This window comes from Carettochelys insculpta, chromosome 7 (genome assembly GCF_033958435.1).
Source record: "Carettochelys insculpta isolate YL-2023 chromosome 7, ASM3395843v1, whole genome shotgun sequence".
Lineage (NCBI taxonomy): Eukaryota > Metazoa > Chordata > Testudines > Carettochelyidae > Carettochelys > Carettochelys insculpta.
In genome coordinates, this window is record NC_134143.1 from 60,682,419 (window position 1) to 60,700,744 (window position 18,326).

The 18,326-nt window shown below is 44.5% G+C and overlaps 2 protein-coding genes across 3 annotated transcripts in view; one reads left to right on the forward strand and one right to left on the reverse strand.

Annotated features, from left to right (window-relative positions):
• The window catches only part of ENO4 (enolase 4), a 46,408-nt gene extending 31,414 nt beyond the window's left edge, over window positions 1-14,994 (reverse strand). The window contains exons 1-4 of the mRNA XM_074999075.1: window positions 14,842-14,994; window positions 10,347-10,475; window positions 8,057-8,247; window positions 5,142-5,281 (exon numbers count right to left, since the gene is read on the reverse strand). Coding sequence (XP_074855176.1) covers window positions 5,142-5,281; window positions 8,057-8,247; window positions 10,347-10,475; window positions 14,842-14,994 — 613 coding nt within the window. The remainder of the gene's footprint in view (window positions 1-5,141; window positions 5,282-8,056; window positions 8,248-10,346; window positions 10,476-14,841) is intronic.
• A 158-nt stretch (window positions 14,995-15,152) lies between these two features.
• The window catches only part of HSPA12A (heat shock protein family A (Hsp70) member 12A), a 193,871-nt gene continuing 190,697 nt past the window's right edge, over window positions 15,153-18,326 (forward strand). For both annotated transcript variants that reach the window (XM_074999069.1, XM_074999074.1), the window contains exon 1: window positions 15,153-15,268. The gene's annotated coding sequence lies outside the window, so the exon portion shown is untranslated. The remainder of the gene's footprint in view (window positions 15,269-18,326) is intronic.

Here is an 18,326-nt window from a genome sequence, read left to right on the forward strand (position 1 = left end):
TGGCACAGGCCCGAATTTTTGAACACCAGGTGTCGTGGGTGCTGCCAGGCCAGCCAACATCAATGTCCAAGAGGCGGCCCCAGCTGTCCACCAAGGCCTGGAGGACCATGGAATGGTATCCCTTCCTATTGAGGGAGCGTCCTCCGCTGTGCTCTGCGGCATGGATGGGGATATGTGTCCCATCCAGAGCCCCAAAGCAATTTGGGAAGCCCAGGCTGGCAAACCCCGGGATGGCAGCATCCGGGTCCCCAAGCCGCACGAGCCTGTGGAGGAGCAGGGCATTGATTGCGCAGATGACCTGCAGGGGAAGGACATGAGAGAGCACCGGTGAGGGGTGTGCAGGGTGTGTCTGGCCCTCCCCCCCCGGGTTCTCCCCCCAGGGCTCCCCCCAGGGGTCCCCTCCTCCCCCCTGGGTCCTCTTACCTCCATGAGGACAGCCCCGACGGTGGTCTTGCCCACGCCGAACTGCTGCCCTACAGATCGGTAGCTGTCTGGAGTGCCCAGCTTCCAGACAGCAATGCCGACCCGTTTCTCTACAGTGAGGGCACGTCGCATGGGAGTGTCCTGGTGCCATAAGGCAGGGCTGAGCCACTGGCAGAGCTCCAGGAATGTCTGCCGGTTCATTCGGCAGTTCCAGAGCCAGCGGTTGTTGTCCCACTCGCCAAGCACCAGCCGTTCCCACCAGTCCGTGCTCGTGGGGTATCTCCACAGCCGGCGGCATGTGTGGTGCTGGGGGGAGGGGGTTGGGAGGGCAGCAAGGTCTGGGGCTGCTTCCTCATCCCCTGGGGGCAGCTCATCTTCCTCAAATAAAAGATGGTCAGCTGCCTCCTGCATGGCACTGAGCAGGCCAGCCACTGGTCCTCCAGGGGCGGGTGTGTGGGCCTCTGGCTGCTGCTGCTGCTGCTGCTGCTACTGCTGCTGCTGGGGGTCCGTGGTGCTTCACGGGGTGTGCATGCTTGTGGCTCTGCAGACCACATGCTGTGCAGGCTGAATGTGCCTGGGAGCGGCCCTTTAAGGGAGTGGCTTGCTGTTACCCTGGAAGTGCTAGGCTGCCCTGTGACCCTGTCTGCAGCTGTTCCTGGCACCCTTATTTCGATTTGGGCCGCTTTGGTGTGTAGATGCTCCCCTGCAGTGCCTATTTTGATGTAGTGCTGTCCAACGTCGACGTTCAACGTCGACGGCACCAGCCCTGGAGGATGTGTGGACGCTATTCGTCGAAATAGCTTATTTCGATTTCACTACATCGAAATAAGCTATGTCGATGTAGCATCCCAGTGTAGACGTAGCTAAAATAACTTTGCTGTGTAGGTATAGCCTAACTACATTTTCAGTATATGATGTATTCTACGCCACTGATATCCATGGGATAAAGAGTAGCACAAATAGGGATGCCGTAAATGAATGAACAAAAACTAATGCAAACAGTTTTGTTCTTCAAAGATTCTTTGTAATTCTTTGCCACATGGAACCAGGCCGAGTATATTCTAAAATTAACTACTGGAAGTCGAGCCTCTGTTACGGCTTCACTGTGAGTCAGCAACAGTAGCCATTGATTCCTAATAGCCAAAACAGTCTTAAATAAGTGTGAATTTGTCTATTTTTACATTCAGCAAGAAATTGATAACTCTTGAAACTAAGTAGCCGATGACAATTGAGTATCAAAGCTCACTAAACTACTGCGTGAAGCAAAAGACGACAGCTGAGGATGGACATAACTGTGGGTGGCATATCTAACAATCTTGTTAATTTGTAAAGCAGATGTATATTTTCACTAATGCGCACATCTATAATACAATCTCAGGTAATTATACTGATACTACAAGATCAGTAAGAAGCCAATAGCAAGATAAACATGATAAGGCATCAGCAGCAGCAGCTCACTCTCCAATGCCACAGAAAAAGATAATAGAAAGGAGGCATTTCTTTGAGAAACATACTTTCTTTGACTGCACATACTTTGTCTTTGTTTTTCGCCCATATTTAATACCTTTGGTCTCTACCACTCATTTGCTTTTGTTCACATCAGTGTCTCTTTCACTGACTTTCTCATCTTTATTCTTTCTGCTTTTCCTCTCCACCCTCACCGATTCTTTCCCTTCGCAGATCCCTCCCTTTTTCTCTTTATTCTCAATTGGCCTTCTCACTTTCATTCTTCCCCTTTTCTTCATCCCATTAGTATTCCCCAATATCTCTTCCCTTCCCCCTGTTGTTTGTTCTCCCCATCTTCATTTCACTCTCATTTTCCTGTTTATTCATGTGGTTCCCATTTCCTCCCCCATCACTTTCTTTAATATGCTCCATACTCAATCTCCTCCATTCTCATTCCTCAGGATGAAGAATGGACCTTGCTGGGTAGACAATCACAACCTGGAAAGAGGCTCTGTTACATTATTCCTTGTGGCTTACTGGGCACGCTTTGCTCTCGTTTCCTCCTGCCTTAAGCTCAGCAGTGGTGATGACTTTAGCTATGTCTACACTATGAGATAATATTAATTTTAAGTCATTTAGCCCAATTTTCGCAAGTGCCTGTCTTCACTGTAAATTCCATTAGCTCGATGTATGGTGCACTAAAATCAACACAATATTGATATAATATCGTAATAACATGACAAATGTAGTGTTCAGTTCGAGTTTAAAATTTCAAATGAAGGGTAGTGAGGAAGTGCCATGTCTTTAAATTGAATTCATTAGCCTCTAGAGATGTCCCACATTTGCCCCACAACTCTCTGCTCTGGCCTCTTCTATCTCCACTGCTCTCAGGTGCGCAGGAATTAGGCAACAGCAAGACTGTTTCAATTCGGCACCTGAAAGCCTATGGCCGTCGAATCATGAGAAACTCAATCTTCTTTCTTTCTTTGCTATTTGTGTGGTCTGTGTCTACCTCTGCTAGTTGCCTTTTATTTCTGGACTGCTTGGTGCCAGCCACTACCATCACATCATATGGCAGCTAGGCTGTGGGTGGGGGGATCATGCTTGGACGAGAAACTTTTCAGCCGTTTACATTTTGTCCTGAGTCCCACATCCCCTCTCTTCCCTCCCCGCAGAGGTGCCGCACAGTCTGGAACTTTCCCACCCCCAGCTACATCATGTGGCTTGATCCCAAACCAATAAAAGGATATGGGGCACAAGGTGAGGCTCCTGTAGCCAGCCAGGAGACATCTCCCTTGGCAGCTTGGATATTGGGAGGCTGTCTGCAATTTGGAGGTTTCTGATCTGCCCAGGGAATGTCTCCCTGGGTGATCATGATTTTTGGAAGCTGGCTGTAGTTGGGGGTCTTTTGGCTATCGGGTGAAAGTCTCCCTCATCAGACACGATTTTCAGGCAACAGGAGATAATTCTTTGTTACTGGAGGGGCTGTCCTCTCAGAGGAAATTCTTGTATGGACTTTATCCAAAGGCCAAGGGGCAGGCTATGGTCGGAGGTCTTTTAGCCACCTTCCCTCGGTGGTCATGAGTTTTGGGGCTGCCTGTAGTTGGGGGTCTTTTAGCTGCTCAGGAGAAGTCTCCCTCAAAGGTCATGATTTTCAGGGCTAGCTGTAGTCAGGGGTCTTTTAGCCACTCAGGGAAAGTCTCCCTTGAAGGTCATGATTTTTGGGGTTGGCTGCAGTCGGTGCTCTTTTTGCCACCCTGAGCCATAAATGATTTTATGCTATATTGTATTTTCAGTGTTGTACTCGTGTCTACTACATAGACATGCAGTTCCAGATTTTGCAGTGGTTGCAAGGATAAAATTTCTTGTTCTAAGGGTCTTCTTTGTGAGGTTTAAACCTAGATCCAAGCGTGGGACCATTGGTAATAGGGGCAGGTGGTGGGTCCTGCCCTGGCGTGTCGGTGAGCAAACAAAGCAGCCATAGCTGATTCAACAATCCATTGCATTTTCATTGTAGCTCTCATGTCTACTTAAAGAAATTCTTGTTCTAAGGGTCTCCTTTGGCAGGAGGGCTAAATCCAGATACAGATGGTGGGTCCTGCCCCGGATTGTCGGCCAGCATCCTGGACACGGATGTAGCCCTACTGGACCTCATTCACCTTTGCCTGGACTTCCTCTATGCTACAGTGGGGGGTGGCCTCATTCCGCCAGGGTAGTGGCCAGTCGGCGTATGCTTGGGCATTACAGTACTTCACCTTGGGGTCTTGGAGTAGATGCTTCTGGCCCCACAGGTTCAGGAGGGTTGACACCTTTCACCTAGTCTGGGCAAACCCGCCTCTTGGTGCCCCAGGCTGACTCCTGGGACCCCTCCAGTTGATTCCTTGAGGGCCCAGGGAGTCCTGGACTCCCTCCTGGTGTGCCATGTAGAACGTTGGCTGCAAAGGAACGGGTGCAAGGGTGTTTGCACTGCAGCTTGTAGCTCTGCTGTTTGGGCACACTCAGAAATTTGTCACTACTGTGGCTGGCCTTTGAGACAAAATTATTGATCTGAGGGTCTTCTTTGCCAGGAAGTCTAAATCCAGATCCAAGCCTCCAAAGCTTTTGCACCCCATTTTGAAAACCTGTCAGATGGGAAACCCAAAATCATTTTTTCTAGCCTTTCCTAAGCACCGCACTTCCCCTCCCCTCAGTTATAAAAAGCACACCTCTTAGACAGGCAAGCCAGATTCTGCCTGGAAAAAGGGACATTTGGTTAACTGGCCAGAGGAACGACGGAAATTAAATGTAGGAAGATGTCATCAGATACCCACAGCCACTAGCAGGGCATTTTTTTCCCATGCTACACCAGTGAAAATAGCCAGAATGCTACAGGGCTCAGGGAACTGTGGGATAGGTTCCCACAATACACTGCTGCAATAGCAATTTTGGCAACTTGTGTGTGGCAGCAATAAGTTGATTTTGTGGGGAATATGTGGGAAGGTAAGGATGCTCAGTATCTAACTGAAAAACCCCAGTGTTAATAAGCAGATGTTAATAAAACTGATTTTAGCTCACAGTGTAGATGCAGCCTTATTGTCTCTGCTGACTGTAGCTCTGGCAGAGAGGAACTGAAGCTAGTCACCAGGAAGGAGGTCTGGGATACAGGCTACAAAAGCACTGTAGAGAAGCACAATTGCCCATCATTGTCCACACCTCTGGGGAGCTACAGAAGGTATGCTAACATTTTCACTCATCATCTATCTTGCAGGAACTATAAGAAAATAAATTAGAACCTAATTTGGCTCCTTTTTTTTTGCCAGGGGGTGCTGATGGAGCTGGAACACATGGAGGTGCAGAAATTGCTGCTGCTTGTTCTTCCCTTTCAATTTCCATTCTTTCTTTTTCTTCTTCTAGCTTCTTTGCAAAGTAGTCACTGAAAGGAAAAGCAAAGGCATAATGATTAGTTGCTTAAGAATATTATTAGGTAAATGAGGAGGAAATGTAGGCTAGTACAAAAAGCACGCTGTGAGATGAAGTAAGATCCATGGTTCTGCTGCTTACTCTTCATGTAAACCTGGAAAAGTCAATAAACTACTTTGTGCTTCAATCTAGTCAATTCTAAAACAGGTTTCATAATGCACATCAGAAAAGGGTGTTATAAGGCTCAATAGATATGTACTTTGAAAACTTTGGCAGAAGGAGTAACAGAAGGGCAAAGTACACATATCTGAGAGTGACAATGCTGTTTAGTAATTAAACCTCATTTCCAGCTATTTCAAATGCTGTTGAATGAAAACTCAGAGGAGATGGCTTAATGTCTAATCAGCCAACTTGAAATGCAAAAACTCCCTCAAACCTAGCAAGTTTTACTTGCCCCTTCATCCTTCCAAGGTAAATAAAGTGAGTTCTGTACAGAGAAGACCATTTAAAGGAAGACATTTGTTTTGCATGCATATTAAATCCCACCAGCACTTCCCTAAAGTGTCAGAATTTGGCCTCATTTGCTTATTCAAAAGGTCATCTTTCTCTAGAGTTGAACTTGTTCTACGACTTGTTTTGGAAGTGGCTGAATTTTAGTTGTTTGTATACAGTGGAAGCAAGATACAGAAATTCACCCCACTGCAGTGGGAATAAGACCATGTAAGTGGTACATCAATGTTTTGTTCAGGCATCCATCAGTTAGATGAAATTCATCCATAGTGAAGCTTCACTCTACGAAGCACATTCCACAGAGCTAATTTTGGAATGCAACTATTTATACCTGCCAGGTATATGATGCACCCTGTTCCAACAGGTAAAAAGGAAACCATAGCTCACATTCTTCCTACAGCTGCTCTCATTAGAAGGCTGATCTCCTCCAAGAGGTAGCTGCCAGTAACTGTTACAATGTAAGAGGACGAAGGGGTGTTGCCCTACCCTTCCCAGAGTGAAGAGCAGTAAGTAGGCCTATTATTCATATACCAGGTTTTTGGTGAAGAAAAAAAAATGCAGTTTACGTGATTTGGGAAGAAAAAATGTTCTATGTTGTATATGTAAAATGCTAGTAGACAGTTCCCAAGGCAAACATCAATTTTATTTTTTTGGTTAAAAAAAGGCATTTGATTAAATCTGTGGGCTTTTTGTTGGTAGGAAAATCAAAACACCTTTTGGGGCACTTCTGATTCTTTTTTCTTGGAAAAGACCAGACAAGCGTGCAGTAAATTGAAAAATATTACCATACTCCACACTTCATAAGTTCTCTAAAATCAGTAGAAGTTCAACTGGAAAAATGCAAATGCATTTTATTACAGAATTGGTATTTTCCAAGTACGTAAAACAGAGGCAAAAGGAGGTTGGTAATTAGCCCAAGGTAGGAGCTTTAGATGTCTTCTCAAAATGGCTTACTTTGAAAGAGTACTCTAGCAAAACTACAGATTTGTAAATACTCCATGTGGGAATTTAATTTCAGTTCTGAGGGTCCATAGAAGGCATTCCATACCACTTATATCCCTCAGGACACTACAGGTATTGGCCATGCTTCTGGCTGGGGAAGATTCCAAGCAAAGTTCCATGAGCTGCTGAGGTAAAATGAGGGATCTACATTAACACATACTGAAATCAACAGACCCCCACTAAGTTCTGTGGCTGTGTGCGTATGTTGGAGGTATATTCCTAACTCCTACCTTTATACTCTGTACAATGCTGGTATATTTGGATTTTGTGCAGGCTGGAATTAGGATTGCCGACTTTCAAACCACACAAAACTGAACTTTCTGTCCCAGCCCTTCCCCAAGGCCCTGCCTATTCCCCACCCTTTCTCCAAAGTGTCACCCTCTGCTCACTCCTTTCCCCCCACCCTCACTCACTTTTATTGGGCTGGGCAGAGGGTTGGCGTGTAGGAGGGGGCTCTGGACTGGAGGTGCAGGTTCCAAGTGCAGCCAGAAATTCGTGGTTCAGTGTACAAGAGAAGGCTCCAAATTGGGCACAGGGAGCAGGACGCAGGGAGAGGTGAGGGCTCCAGCTGGGGGTTTGGGCTCTGGGATGGAGCTGAGAATGAAGGTTTGGAGTGCAGGAAGGGACTGCAGACTGGGACAGGAGGTTGGGGTGTGGAAAGAATTTCAGAGAGCGATTTACCAGTGATGCTTGCCACGGCTCCCAGGAAGTGGCCCTAACGTCCCTACAGCTCTTACGTGCCTGGGCCGCCAGGAAAGCTCTGCATGCTGTACCTCACGCCCACAAGTGCTGCCACCCGCAATTCCTATTGCTTGCATTTCTCAGCCAATGGAAGCTGCCTAGTCCCCACTTGGGGCAGAACCAACCATTGAAGCTTTCCAGTTCATGGTTGCCTCATGTGCTTAGGAGCCCCAGGGACATGGCATCCACTTCTGGGAGTAGCATGGAAATCAGGGCAGGTAGGGAGCCTGCTTTAGCACTGGGCCCCCCGTACTGTCAACTGGAGCTGCCTTCTTGACCAGATGTTTCAGTTGAAAACAGGGTGCATGACAACCTTAGCTGGGATGAGCTACATATTATATAAATACACAGCAATGGGAAATAACATAGTGCATGGCTTCACATGGTAGTAATAGCCTGGAAAGATTGTATAGAAAAGATAAGGAATAACATTAAAAAAATTGAGATTTTAAACATTTTATTTACAACACAATTATTTGCATGACAAGAGCAAGAATTTGTTTTACTAGAGTAAAAATCAATATGCAATACCTACCCAAGCAGCTCATCAACTTTATGCTGGTCAGCAGGTTGCAGGTCTCTGAGCATTTCATTCAGTGATTCATTTATCCATTCTAGGGCTCTATTAATAGAATCATTTCTTTCTTTCTCATCAGCATCAATTGCTTCAGGCGAAGCATTTTCAAGGATTTCAGAGTGAGAAGAGACCACAATAGAACAAATGCTCTGCAATATGATTGTGAAAATCTTACAAACAATTCCATTTCTAAATTTGAAATGTAATGTTAAAAGATTAAAAAGATATTGCCTTAAACATATCCCCCAGCCCATGTTACATCTCACTTTTCCATTCATGGGCAGAATAAATTTATGATGTGCACAAAGGCATGTACCCATGTGCACCACCAACAGACACACAGGCTACCCACTGTGGTTGGCCATGGGTGCTCTGCTAGTCAGCTAGGCAGCAAACGAATCTCTCCTCAGCAGCTGACCGAGCACTCAGCTTCCAGAGAACAATGCCCCCGGCAGCAACTTAATTGATCCCATAGGCATTTTCATGATTTCTATACTCCTGCACTTTCAGCTTTTCATCTAGGATTTTCAAACTTATGAATATTATTTGTGTGTTAATTTTCCTGTCACATAACTAATTTTATAGCACAGAAACATAAGATTTAGAGTGATTTAGTGACTGGCCCAAAATAAGGTACTGAGCCTGAAGAGCTGATCCATGCCAACAGCCCCTTATACCATCTCAGTCCAATCCCAATTCAGTGGGGCTACGCATGGAGACTTGGGAACACACCACAAAAGTTGGACCTAAGATGGGTACAGCACTGGGAATAGAACCCAGTGACCTAGTTTTTGTTTTAACCACCACAGTGCTATTATAACTCCGTTAGTTGAGGTGGGTGAGGTAGCATTTTTATAGGACCACGTCCTCTTGCTAAGAGAGACAAGCTGTAAAGATTCGTCATAGGTCTTTATCAGAGCTGATGAAGTGCTACCTTTGCTATGTCAGTTAATGTTTTTCCAGATGCAGATGATGCCCAGCTAATTACCAGAGTGCCCTCAGCTAGGTTTTATGTTTCTACTGGTGGTGCATATTCACACATATCTCAGTGCACATCAAAAATTTATTCTGCATACGGATGCAAAAAAATCTGCCTATGGATGGAAAAGATCAGAGGGAACACTGACTATGGATAACTACATTTTAAAAAAGTTAAAACCTTGCTGGAAAATCATGGTTAAAGATATAATTCTGTCATTGAGGTAATGTATTCTGTTACTTTCTGGGACGTTTGTAACATCTTCTGGGGCAGGGTAAACAGCTGCCGTCAGCCTCAGAGTTGCCAAGATAGCTGACTGGCAGTCAGCTCCAGTGTAGCCTCCCTCAGCACAGCCAGCTGGGGTTGGGCCAGTCCCTGTGGGGTTTGAGCAGCAGTGGTCAGCTCCTGCCACAAAATCAGCAGCTGAAAGCCCCAGCAGTACTCTATTTGTCCCTTTCTACCTGCCTCAGTGTCTTTTAGTAGAAGTCAGACAGATTATGGGCTTCTGTGATTTGTCTATTCACATAACCTGTACCTGACTTTTTACTAAAAATACCCATCATAGACTCTTAACCATGGTACAAGAGTTATCTACTGTTGCAGTCAGAAGTGTAATATAAAGACAATGTGAACTTTAAAATCAGCTTCATTTTGACTAGTCACTAATACCGTGCATCCTTTACAGATTTCTTAAGGATGACTACCTTAAGAATCTCAGACAAAATGAGCCTTAAATAGATTCCAAACTGGATTTTTTTAAAAAACACATGAATTGTCTCCTTTTCTGAGCATTTTCCATTGAATGAATCATAGTTCTACTTCTGCAGAGTGTAAACAGCCACCATAGGGAGAGCAGTTGAGAGACAAAGTGAATGAGTTAATATCTTTTATTAGACCAACTTCTCTTGATGAGAAAGACAAGCTTTTAAATTTACATGGTGCTCTTCTACAGTTCAGGAAACAATTATGACAAATAAAAACATACATAACTATGGTATCACACGTGGGAGACAAACTGAAATATAAACAAAACATTATTATTCCAAAAATTATAAATACTGCATAACAGTTGGGAATAGTGCAATTTAGTGAATTTTCACTGAAGTTTTGCTAGTTCTTTCAGAAGTAATTTATTCAGAAACTTGATCTACACTTAGCTCCTGCATTTTTTCTCATGAACTAAAATGACCTATCATTAATGGTGGTGATGTCATCTCTCTGTATTGATGTCCTGTTTGTATATACAACAAAATAAGGTGTAGCTCATACCGTCTCATGGTTTTTAACAGTGCAAAATACTTCCACTTCTAATGTTGGTTGGCCAACTCCATCAAGGACCTTTCTTCCAATTATTTTGCATATTACTGGAGGTTTTGACAATTTAGAGAAGTAGTTAGCCTTAAAAAAAGAGAGAGAGTTTGATTTAAAAAATGTATGCATGCATAGTTAGCTTTTCATTTTATATTAGCATTAAATTCATGATTTAGATATCAGTTGAACCTCTCTAGTCCAGCACCCTAGGGACCTAACCAGTGCCAGATGAGAGAATTTGCCAGACTATGGGAGGTCAGTACTGACTAGCAGCATTAGCAACACTTCCACCACTTACTGGACTCTTAGAAGACCTTTAGGGGTAAATTATGACTAAATAACAGCAGAGAATTCTAAAAGCCAGGACTGGTGGCTAGAAATAAACTTTATGGAACCATGAAAAACCTGGCCAAGCCCATGACAAGTGGCCATCGGGCTAGCCAAAATCATGCCAGATTATGGATGTTGGCAGACAAGAGAGTTCCAGATTAGAGGGGTTCAACTTGTAAATCTATTTTTGTGCCTAGACACTCATCATGATACTTCAGTTAGTAGCACTCTTACTTCTGTGTTGTGTGCTTAAGATCCACTGTAGAACCTGGGCTTATACTAACTACTGGCAACCTATTATAGCTCCATGCTGTATATTTGGGGACCCCATATTAATTTATGTACATAAGATTCCTCTTCCCATGGGGCAAAGTTACCACAGCTCCTCCAGAAGCTTAAAAGCAGTAGAAGCACAATTCCAAGGCAAACCACCCTCCACGGGTGGTTTGAATATGGTGCTTTAGGCTGGGTTTTCCAGTGATTAGGAAACAAAGGCTGCTTCTGCACTTGCCCCCTGCCGCCGGAGGTGGCATGACAATTCAAAGCAGGCTAATGAGGTGCTAAGGTGCATATTCAGTGCCTCATTGGCATAATGATGGCCATGCAAATTTCAAAGTGCAGACTTCAAATTGCAGATTGACAGTGTAGGTGGGGCAGCTTCGAAATAAGCATCCCACTGCAACATTCCCTTACTCCCACCACTTCTGGAGGGGAAGTGCAGGCTGCATCCTTGTGTCCTGGTGCTACAGGGCAGGTTCAAGCCAGTGGCAGAGCACCATGAATGGGGGCTTGGTCATTCTAAAATTCCGCCACCACCATTCATCATCTCACTCCCCCAAGATGAGCAGGTCCCACCACGTGCTGCTTGTGGAATACCACCACAGGCACCGTTGGACCCAGGGGCGTGCAACTTGCAGCATCGGGGCACCTCAGGAAAGCGGAGAGGCAGCCAGCCATCTGGAGCCGCTGCTGGACAGCCAGGAAAAGAAAAGTAAGCAGGCTGGCCACAGCCTGGAGCAGCTTCCCAATGGGGAGCTGCTGGTGATCCATGTGGGGGGGTGTTTGTGTGTTGACGGAGCTATGCTCCACTCTGCTCTGTACACATGCTGCAGACAGCCTGGCAGCCCTCAGCATGGGCACAGGGAGGGTGTTTGGGAGGGGCCCTTTAAAGAGTGGCTGGCCATGGGTCTCGGAAGGGCTTGTCAACCCTGTGACCCTGTCCGCACTGTTTCCTGCTTCATTCTTTCAAAAGAGAACCCAGGTCTGTGTAATCGCTCTCTTTCGAAAGGGCGGAGGAGTCTTTCAAAAGAGTGGATCAATGGCTCAATCCGCTTTTTGCATGTATGCTCTCTATTTCAAAATGCAAGACTTCGATTAGTAATTCTCTCAAGTTTGCATTTTGAAATCTGGCTGTAGCGTAGTTGCATCTGACAAAGTAGGTCTTTGCCCAAGAAAGCTTATGCTCCAAAATATCTGCTAGACTATAAGATGCTACAGGACTTCTTGTTATTTTGAAGGTACAGACTAACATGGCTACCTCTCTGATACTGCCTATTTTTTTTCCCCCTCAAAAAACCATAAACCCACTATCAAACAATTCTAGAAGCTCAATAAAGCCAAGTATTACCAAAAGACGTTCTCATATGCAGTACTATGCATGCACTGTTACTGAGTGAATAATACCTGCCACTTTTGCCTTCACTCTTGCATGTAGTATTATGGTAGCCAAGTTGGTCCCAAGATATTAGAGAGACATCACAGGTGAGAAAATATTTTTATTGGACCAACTTTTCTTGGTCTCTTGTTTCTCTCACCAATAATTTAGTCCAATAAAAGATATTACCTCACACACCTCATCACTGCAGCCCTCACTCATTAATTACATAAGTTAGAGTATTGCTAAGATTATAAGAGAGAAACAGCAGAGAAAGAGGAAAAAAAAAAGGATTGCTTATTAATACTTTTCTTGACCAACAGCAGCATTCTATCTTCTCAGCTAAATATGTAGATGATGCATCAAGTTGACTTGGTCAAGATACTCATAGAGGCATCATTAATTATGTACAAGTTGTTCAATCTGTTTTAATGCAGTAAATGCCCAAAAGTGAAAAGACAAGACTGAGAGCTAAATCTTGTGGGTTTCTGAAGAAAGATGGTCTTGCCAAAGAAGAGGAACCGCCACTAAATCCAGAGAGAGATTTGTGAAGTTGGAAGTGAACCATAACAGGTCAAAACTAGAAACAACAATGTGGTTATGGATGCAATCCCAATGAGTAGAGTGCTACATAGTGCAGAAAGCTGCAGCGAGGAGGTGGAGGCATATCTAAATAATTCATATCATAAATCTGAAAACTCACAAATGTGATAGAATTTTCTATGATTTACTTTCTTTCTAGTAAAACATAATTTGGAAATAATGGTCAAATCTTATCCAGAAGAGTAATTATACTTGAGGGCACATTAAATGCATGAGCTGCAAGTCTTCATTATCACAGACGTTCACATAGGAGGAAGCACTGGAAAGCAATCTTTTTAAAACAGCTTTCAGAGGATTTATGGTGTTGGCCATTCCATTATTTAGACCGAATGGGTATTTCATTGGCCATATTAGCACCCATGTTTGACTCTGCTACTGATCAAGGTTTGCTGAACAACTGCAGCGTAAAGATTGCCTGATTTTTGTCTATTTCACCAAGGCCCACAGGGATCTGATTGTCAGTAGCAGTGTGAAAACTAACCAGACTCCATTTCACTCTTTTGCTGGTTGGCAGAGGTCTGCTCAGCAGTTGTGGCTGTGGGAGTATTTGTCTACAGCCACAGAGAAATATTCTTTCTAGTCCCTTGTTAGTTCATTTGAGCTAGTTTAACTATGCAATACAGAGTACTCCCCAAGTTACAATAATCTGTCTTATGAATATCTATTCACACAAACAAAAGTTAAACCCTGCAGGGAGTAGGCAAGAGGCACAGGTGGCAGTTAGTGGCACAGCTGTTGGCCTGGGTATTCCAGAGGAGCAGGGATAGTCACGCAGCCAGTGGCTGGAGAGAAGTAGTGCTTTGAAAGGGAACAGATGCCTCTCTCCAGCCACCAGCTGCAGGGTGGACCCCAGTTCCTTCAGAATCGTCCAGCCCACGCTCACACCATTTGCCAACTTCTGGTGAGCAGTACTAGCTGGGTGCAGCCGGGGCAAGGTGGGGATGGGAGCTGCTGAAGCCCATGTGAAGCCCAATGAGCTGCGGGGTGGGGGGGGGGGGTGTTGACAGCCATGGGATGCGTTAAAGTCCACTTTAGAATCTTCACCTACCTCTTTATCCTCCTCTAATTAAACCTACCTTTGCTGAAGCACTAGCATTCAGGGTTTAATTTAAAAAAAGTATTATTTTCAGTGCAAATATACAGTATTTTATCTGTATTATGGGTTAAATAGGCTTTTGTGACCTAGGCCAGGAACCCAACCACCATTTATAACATAGTTTCTATGGGAAAATATGTTCCAAGAGCCTAAACAAAGGAACTTTTAGAACACAAGATGTTTGTAAGATGGGGACTTCCTGTAGCTCTATTAAGGCACTGTGTAATACTGCCATTCAAAAGTGACAAACCCAAGCATTCAAAAATCATGCCCCCAGCCTCACACTATGACACTGTTTTTAAATGTGCTTTAGGTTACATAAAAAACTCTGGTTACTGGGCTTCTAGGGTGCGAGTAAATATTGGTGGAAGCTGACAGTGTCACAGACTCGCCAAAATCCAGGAGCTGGGGGTTTGTGACACTTGGCAAAGAGCAGAGCCCGATAACATCGGGCGAGCTGGTGCCCCTAGACTTAAGCAGCATTTTATGAAGGGATCGACCAGAGGGATCACCCCCGTGATCGATACTGTGACAGGGCCCCAGCACACCAGCTAAGCAGGCTGAGCATACCTAGGTCCTGCTCAAGCCTTTTGCTGCGGGGGTGGGGAGTTTAGCCTCGTTTTCGCTCCCTAGTAGACCCTCTTGCTTGGACCTTACCCCGCCCACTTTCCGTTCGCGCGGGAGTTGATGGGAGCCGTCAAGGGGCGCAAGGAAGGACACCTCCCTCCACCTCCCAGTTCGGGGCCTGCGCCCCTGCTCCCGCTAGGTACCAGGTGGCCGTAGAGGTCTAGAGGACGCAGGTAGAATGTGGCGTTGAGCGCCTCTTCCAGCCGCTGCGGGACCTGGTTGCTCCGGTAATACTCGGCCGCCTGCTGCCTGAGTTCGGGGAGCGGTCGCCGGTCGCGGTCCCCGCTGGGCTCCATGGGGCTGAGACAACGCCCGCGGCTGCTGCTAGGAGACGGAGCGCGCGCTCTCTGCGCCGACTTCTCGCGACAGTTGCCGGATCGGTTGCCTTCCGCGCGCCCTCTGCCTGGACTGGGGCATCAGACCCCGCCCTCTGTGTTGCTCCCAGCCTGGGAGCCGGGACTCCTGGGTTCCCTTCCCGCCTCCGCCCGTGAGCAGCATGCTACGTGACCGCGGGAAAGCCACCCGCCGTCTGAAGCCGTCAGCTTTCACCGGGAGCCGACGGGGATGAGGGTATTTGTCCTTCCTCATCAGCAGCCTTGGGGCTGGGGCTGCGGCTGCGCAGAGCGGTAGAGGTGCCAGGGCTGTGTGAACAGCTGGGCGGTAATTGCATAAGATTGGCGTGGCACGGGCTATAAACGGTCCTGTTGCTGGGCTTACTGGGCTCGGGGAGTTCAAGGTGGAGAGTGGGTGCTGTGCTTTAGACTCTTCCAGGGGTTGGTTATGCTTTTTAGTGCTGCACGCTTTCTAGCGAGTACCTTCTGGTATTAGAACAGCCTTTGAAGAACAAAATTGCGCAAGATTAGCATCCTCAAAGAGAGAAAGATTATAGCGTGTGAAATAGCTAGTGAGGACAAAGCTGCCAAGTGGCCCTGGTTACCTCACTTCTGCTTTTAAAAACCCTTTCCATTCAATGGAGAAACACACTGCACAATCTAAGTGATCATTTCTAGCCTACAGTTTCTCACCAAAAACTCAGTTTTGTGCCCTGTTCATTGGTTTGAAGTGACTGAAAATGGAGATACTTAAAATGCCATTAGCTTCTCACTTTCTAAAACCAACTTGTGTAGACTTTGTGGCTCATTGTATATTTACTTCTCTGGCATGTTGGCAATAAAGGGAAAACCCTACACAATTCTTTGCTTTTCCTGCTGAGATAGCCTACTATGTCCCTAGTAATCCCTCTTCCTATGTCTTCTTTCTCTGAAGAATTTTCTGAATTGACACCTGGTAGTCCATAAGGATATGCCAAGTAAAGATCTATTTGGCTTTCCTCACTATCACAATCAAATAAATTAAAAATAGATTTCCTCTTACTCAGATAACTAAAATGTTAATCTCTTGCTTTATGCCTTTTATAAGGGTGTAAATAAAGCATTGGTGAGATGAAACTCCTAAGTCATAGTCTGAGGTTACCTTTGATAGACTGAAAGCAGTCATTAGATCTTTTTTTCCAACACTGCTAGTTAACTTTAGGGAAGCAGTGAATAGAAGGCAGCTTTAATAGTTATTGGTTCTTTTCATTTTAAATAAAACATTCTCATATCATTAGTTTAATGATTAAAAGCTAACCTTGTGTGTCTTTTCTTTATTTGCTTGTAATTTCCATTAACCCTAATAGTAGCTGCAGGTATGGAGTAGAAGGAGGATTTAGTCTATTATCCTACCTATTATTTTGTAGTTAACTGATTAATAACATGAAATGGCTTTATTAGTGATGCCTGTGTAACCCTATTATTGTCGGTAGGCGTGCACTGGTGTAATAAATGGGGTCTCAGTAAACAGCTGTGTTTAAGAGAAAGAGTTGAATTCCTTTCAGTTAGATTTGTTGACTCTAGGAGGAGTAAAACACACTTAAAAACTTGTATTTGTTACTAAAATAAACAGATATGACTAAATACCTGCAAGGATCTGATCAGCTGAGAATAGATATGTTCCTTATACTAATTTTTGTTCTGATATAGGACTACAGACATATGTCACCTCTTTTCTCAGTAGAATTTGGGTGCTGGTGTGTCATGGATGATTTTATTTTAGCCCACTGAAATTAACTGTGTTACACAGCTATAAATGAGGAGGTAATTGGGTACCTGTTATAATTGTCTTTGTATCTCTCAGAGTGGATTGATTTTAAATCAAGGTGATTAAATCATCCACAAATGGATTTATAGGAAGTTACCAGACAAGCTGAGAATGACTAACTGCAGGGGGGTCCTTGTTATAAGTCCAGGTTACATTCCTAAATAATGCATCTTATAGTGAAATGACTTATAAAGGGGAATTAATATCCGTAAGGAATAATGTAATTCGCTTGAGATACAGTCCCAACACATACAGTTTACACGTGTGGTATATAGAATGTACCTATAACACACAAAAGATAGAAATAGATCAATAATAAATAAGAGAGCTAGATAAATAAATAGAAAAAGATAAGCCAGCTCCTCACAGTTCCCTGTTGTGCCCCCGACTACGTTCCAGCTCCCCACTGGTTCCCACCCCATGCACTACAGCACCTGCCCCCCAGCTGCCACAACGCTCTATGTTCCTGGCTTTTGGTTACTCAGCCCCTAAGAAACGTAAGTGCAGATCACTGTGACGTATGATCATTCTGCCTTCCTGAATTATTTAAGAATGTATATGTGAAACTACTTATAAAAAGGATCCCCTGTACTTAATTTTGGGGTAAGGCCCACTGAAGTCAATGGCACTTCTGTTTTTTGAGAGAACAAGTGTAGAATGTGGTTCCCTTGGAAAAGCTGATTTATGTTGAAAGTCTTATGGCATCACCTTTATGGTCTGTGATCATGATGTTCCAAAATTAGGGGCATTTATTACATAACACAAGAAAATGACTGGCAACTGACAACTCTAGATTTTTCTTACTGCAGCTTTCTGTATTGTATATGTAAGTGACAGACTGCATCTACACTACAATATAAAATCTAATTTAAAGGAGTTAGCTTGACATTAAAGCATCACTGTCTTCACTGTAAAAGTCATTAGCTCGATTTTAGTCTGCTCTAATAGCTATAACAAAATGTCGATACTAACAGATGGGTGTAGCGTCAATTTCAAATTTAAAATCTCAAATAAAGGCTAGTGTGGAAGCGCCATGTCCTTAATTCAAATTTGTTAGCCTTCACAAGTGTCCCATCTGTATCCCACAAAGCTATGGGCTGCACCTGGCTCCCCACTCCCCACTACTGGCTGCTGCACTGTCAGTTTCCCAGGTCCTGCAGCTTGGGGAAAGCCAGGAAATTGACCAGGGCTGCTACACTCTCAGTTTCCCAGTTTTGGGGAATAAAGGCACTTTGAAGTGCCCACAGCTACACAGCATACTGGTACTTTGAGGTTGCTGCAGGGAGAATTAGCCTAATGAAGTGCTGCATATTCATCACAGCACTTCATTAGTATTTTCCAATCAGGCTGATTACCATGCCCCTTTTGAAGAAGTGGGCAGTGTAGACATAGCCTAACTGTAGCATATTTGTAATGAGTTGTAGTTGTAATGAGAAATTTAAAAATTAAAAATCCAATTGTTTTAAATTATTGATTTTCATTCACCCTG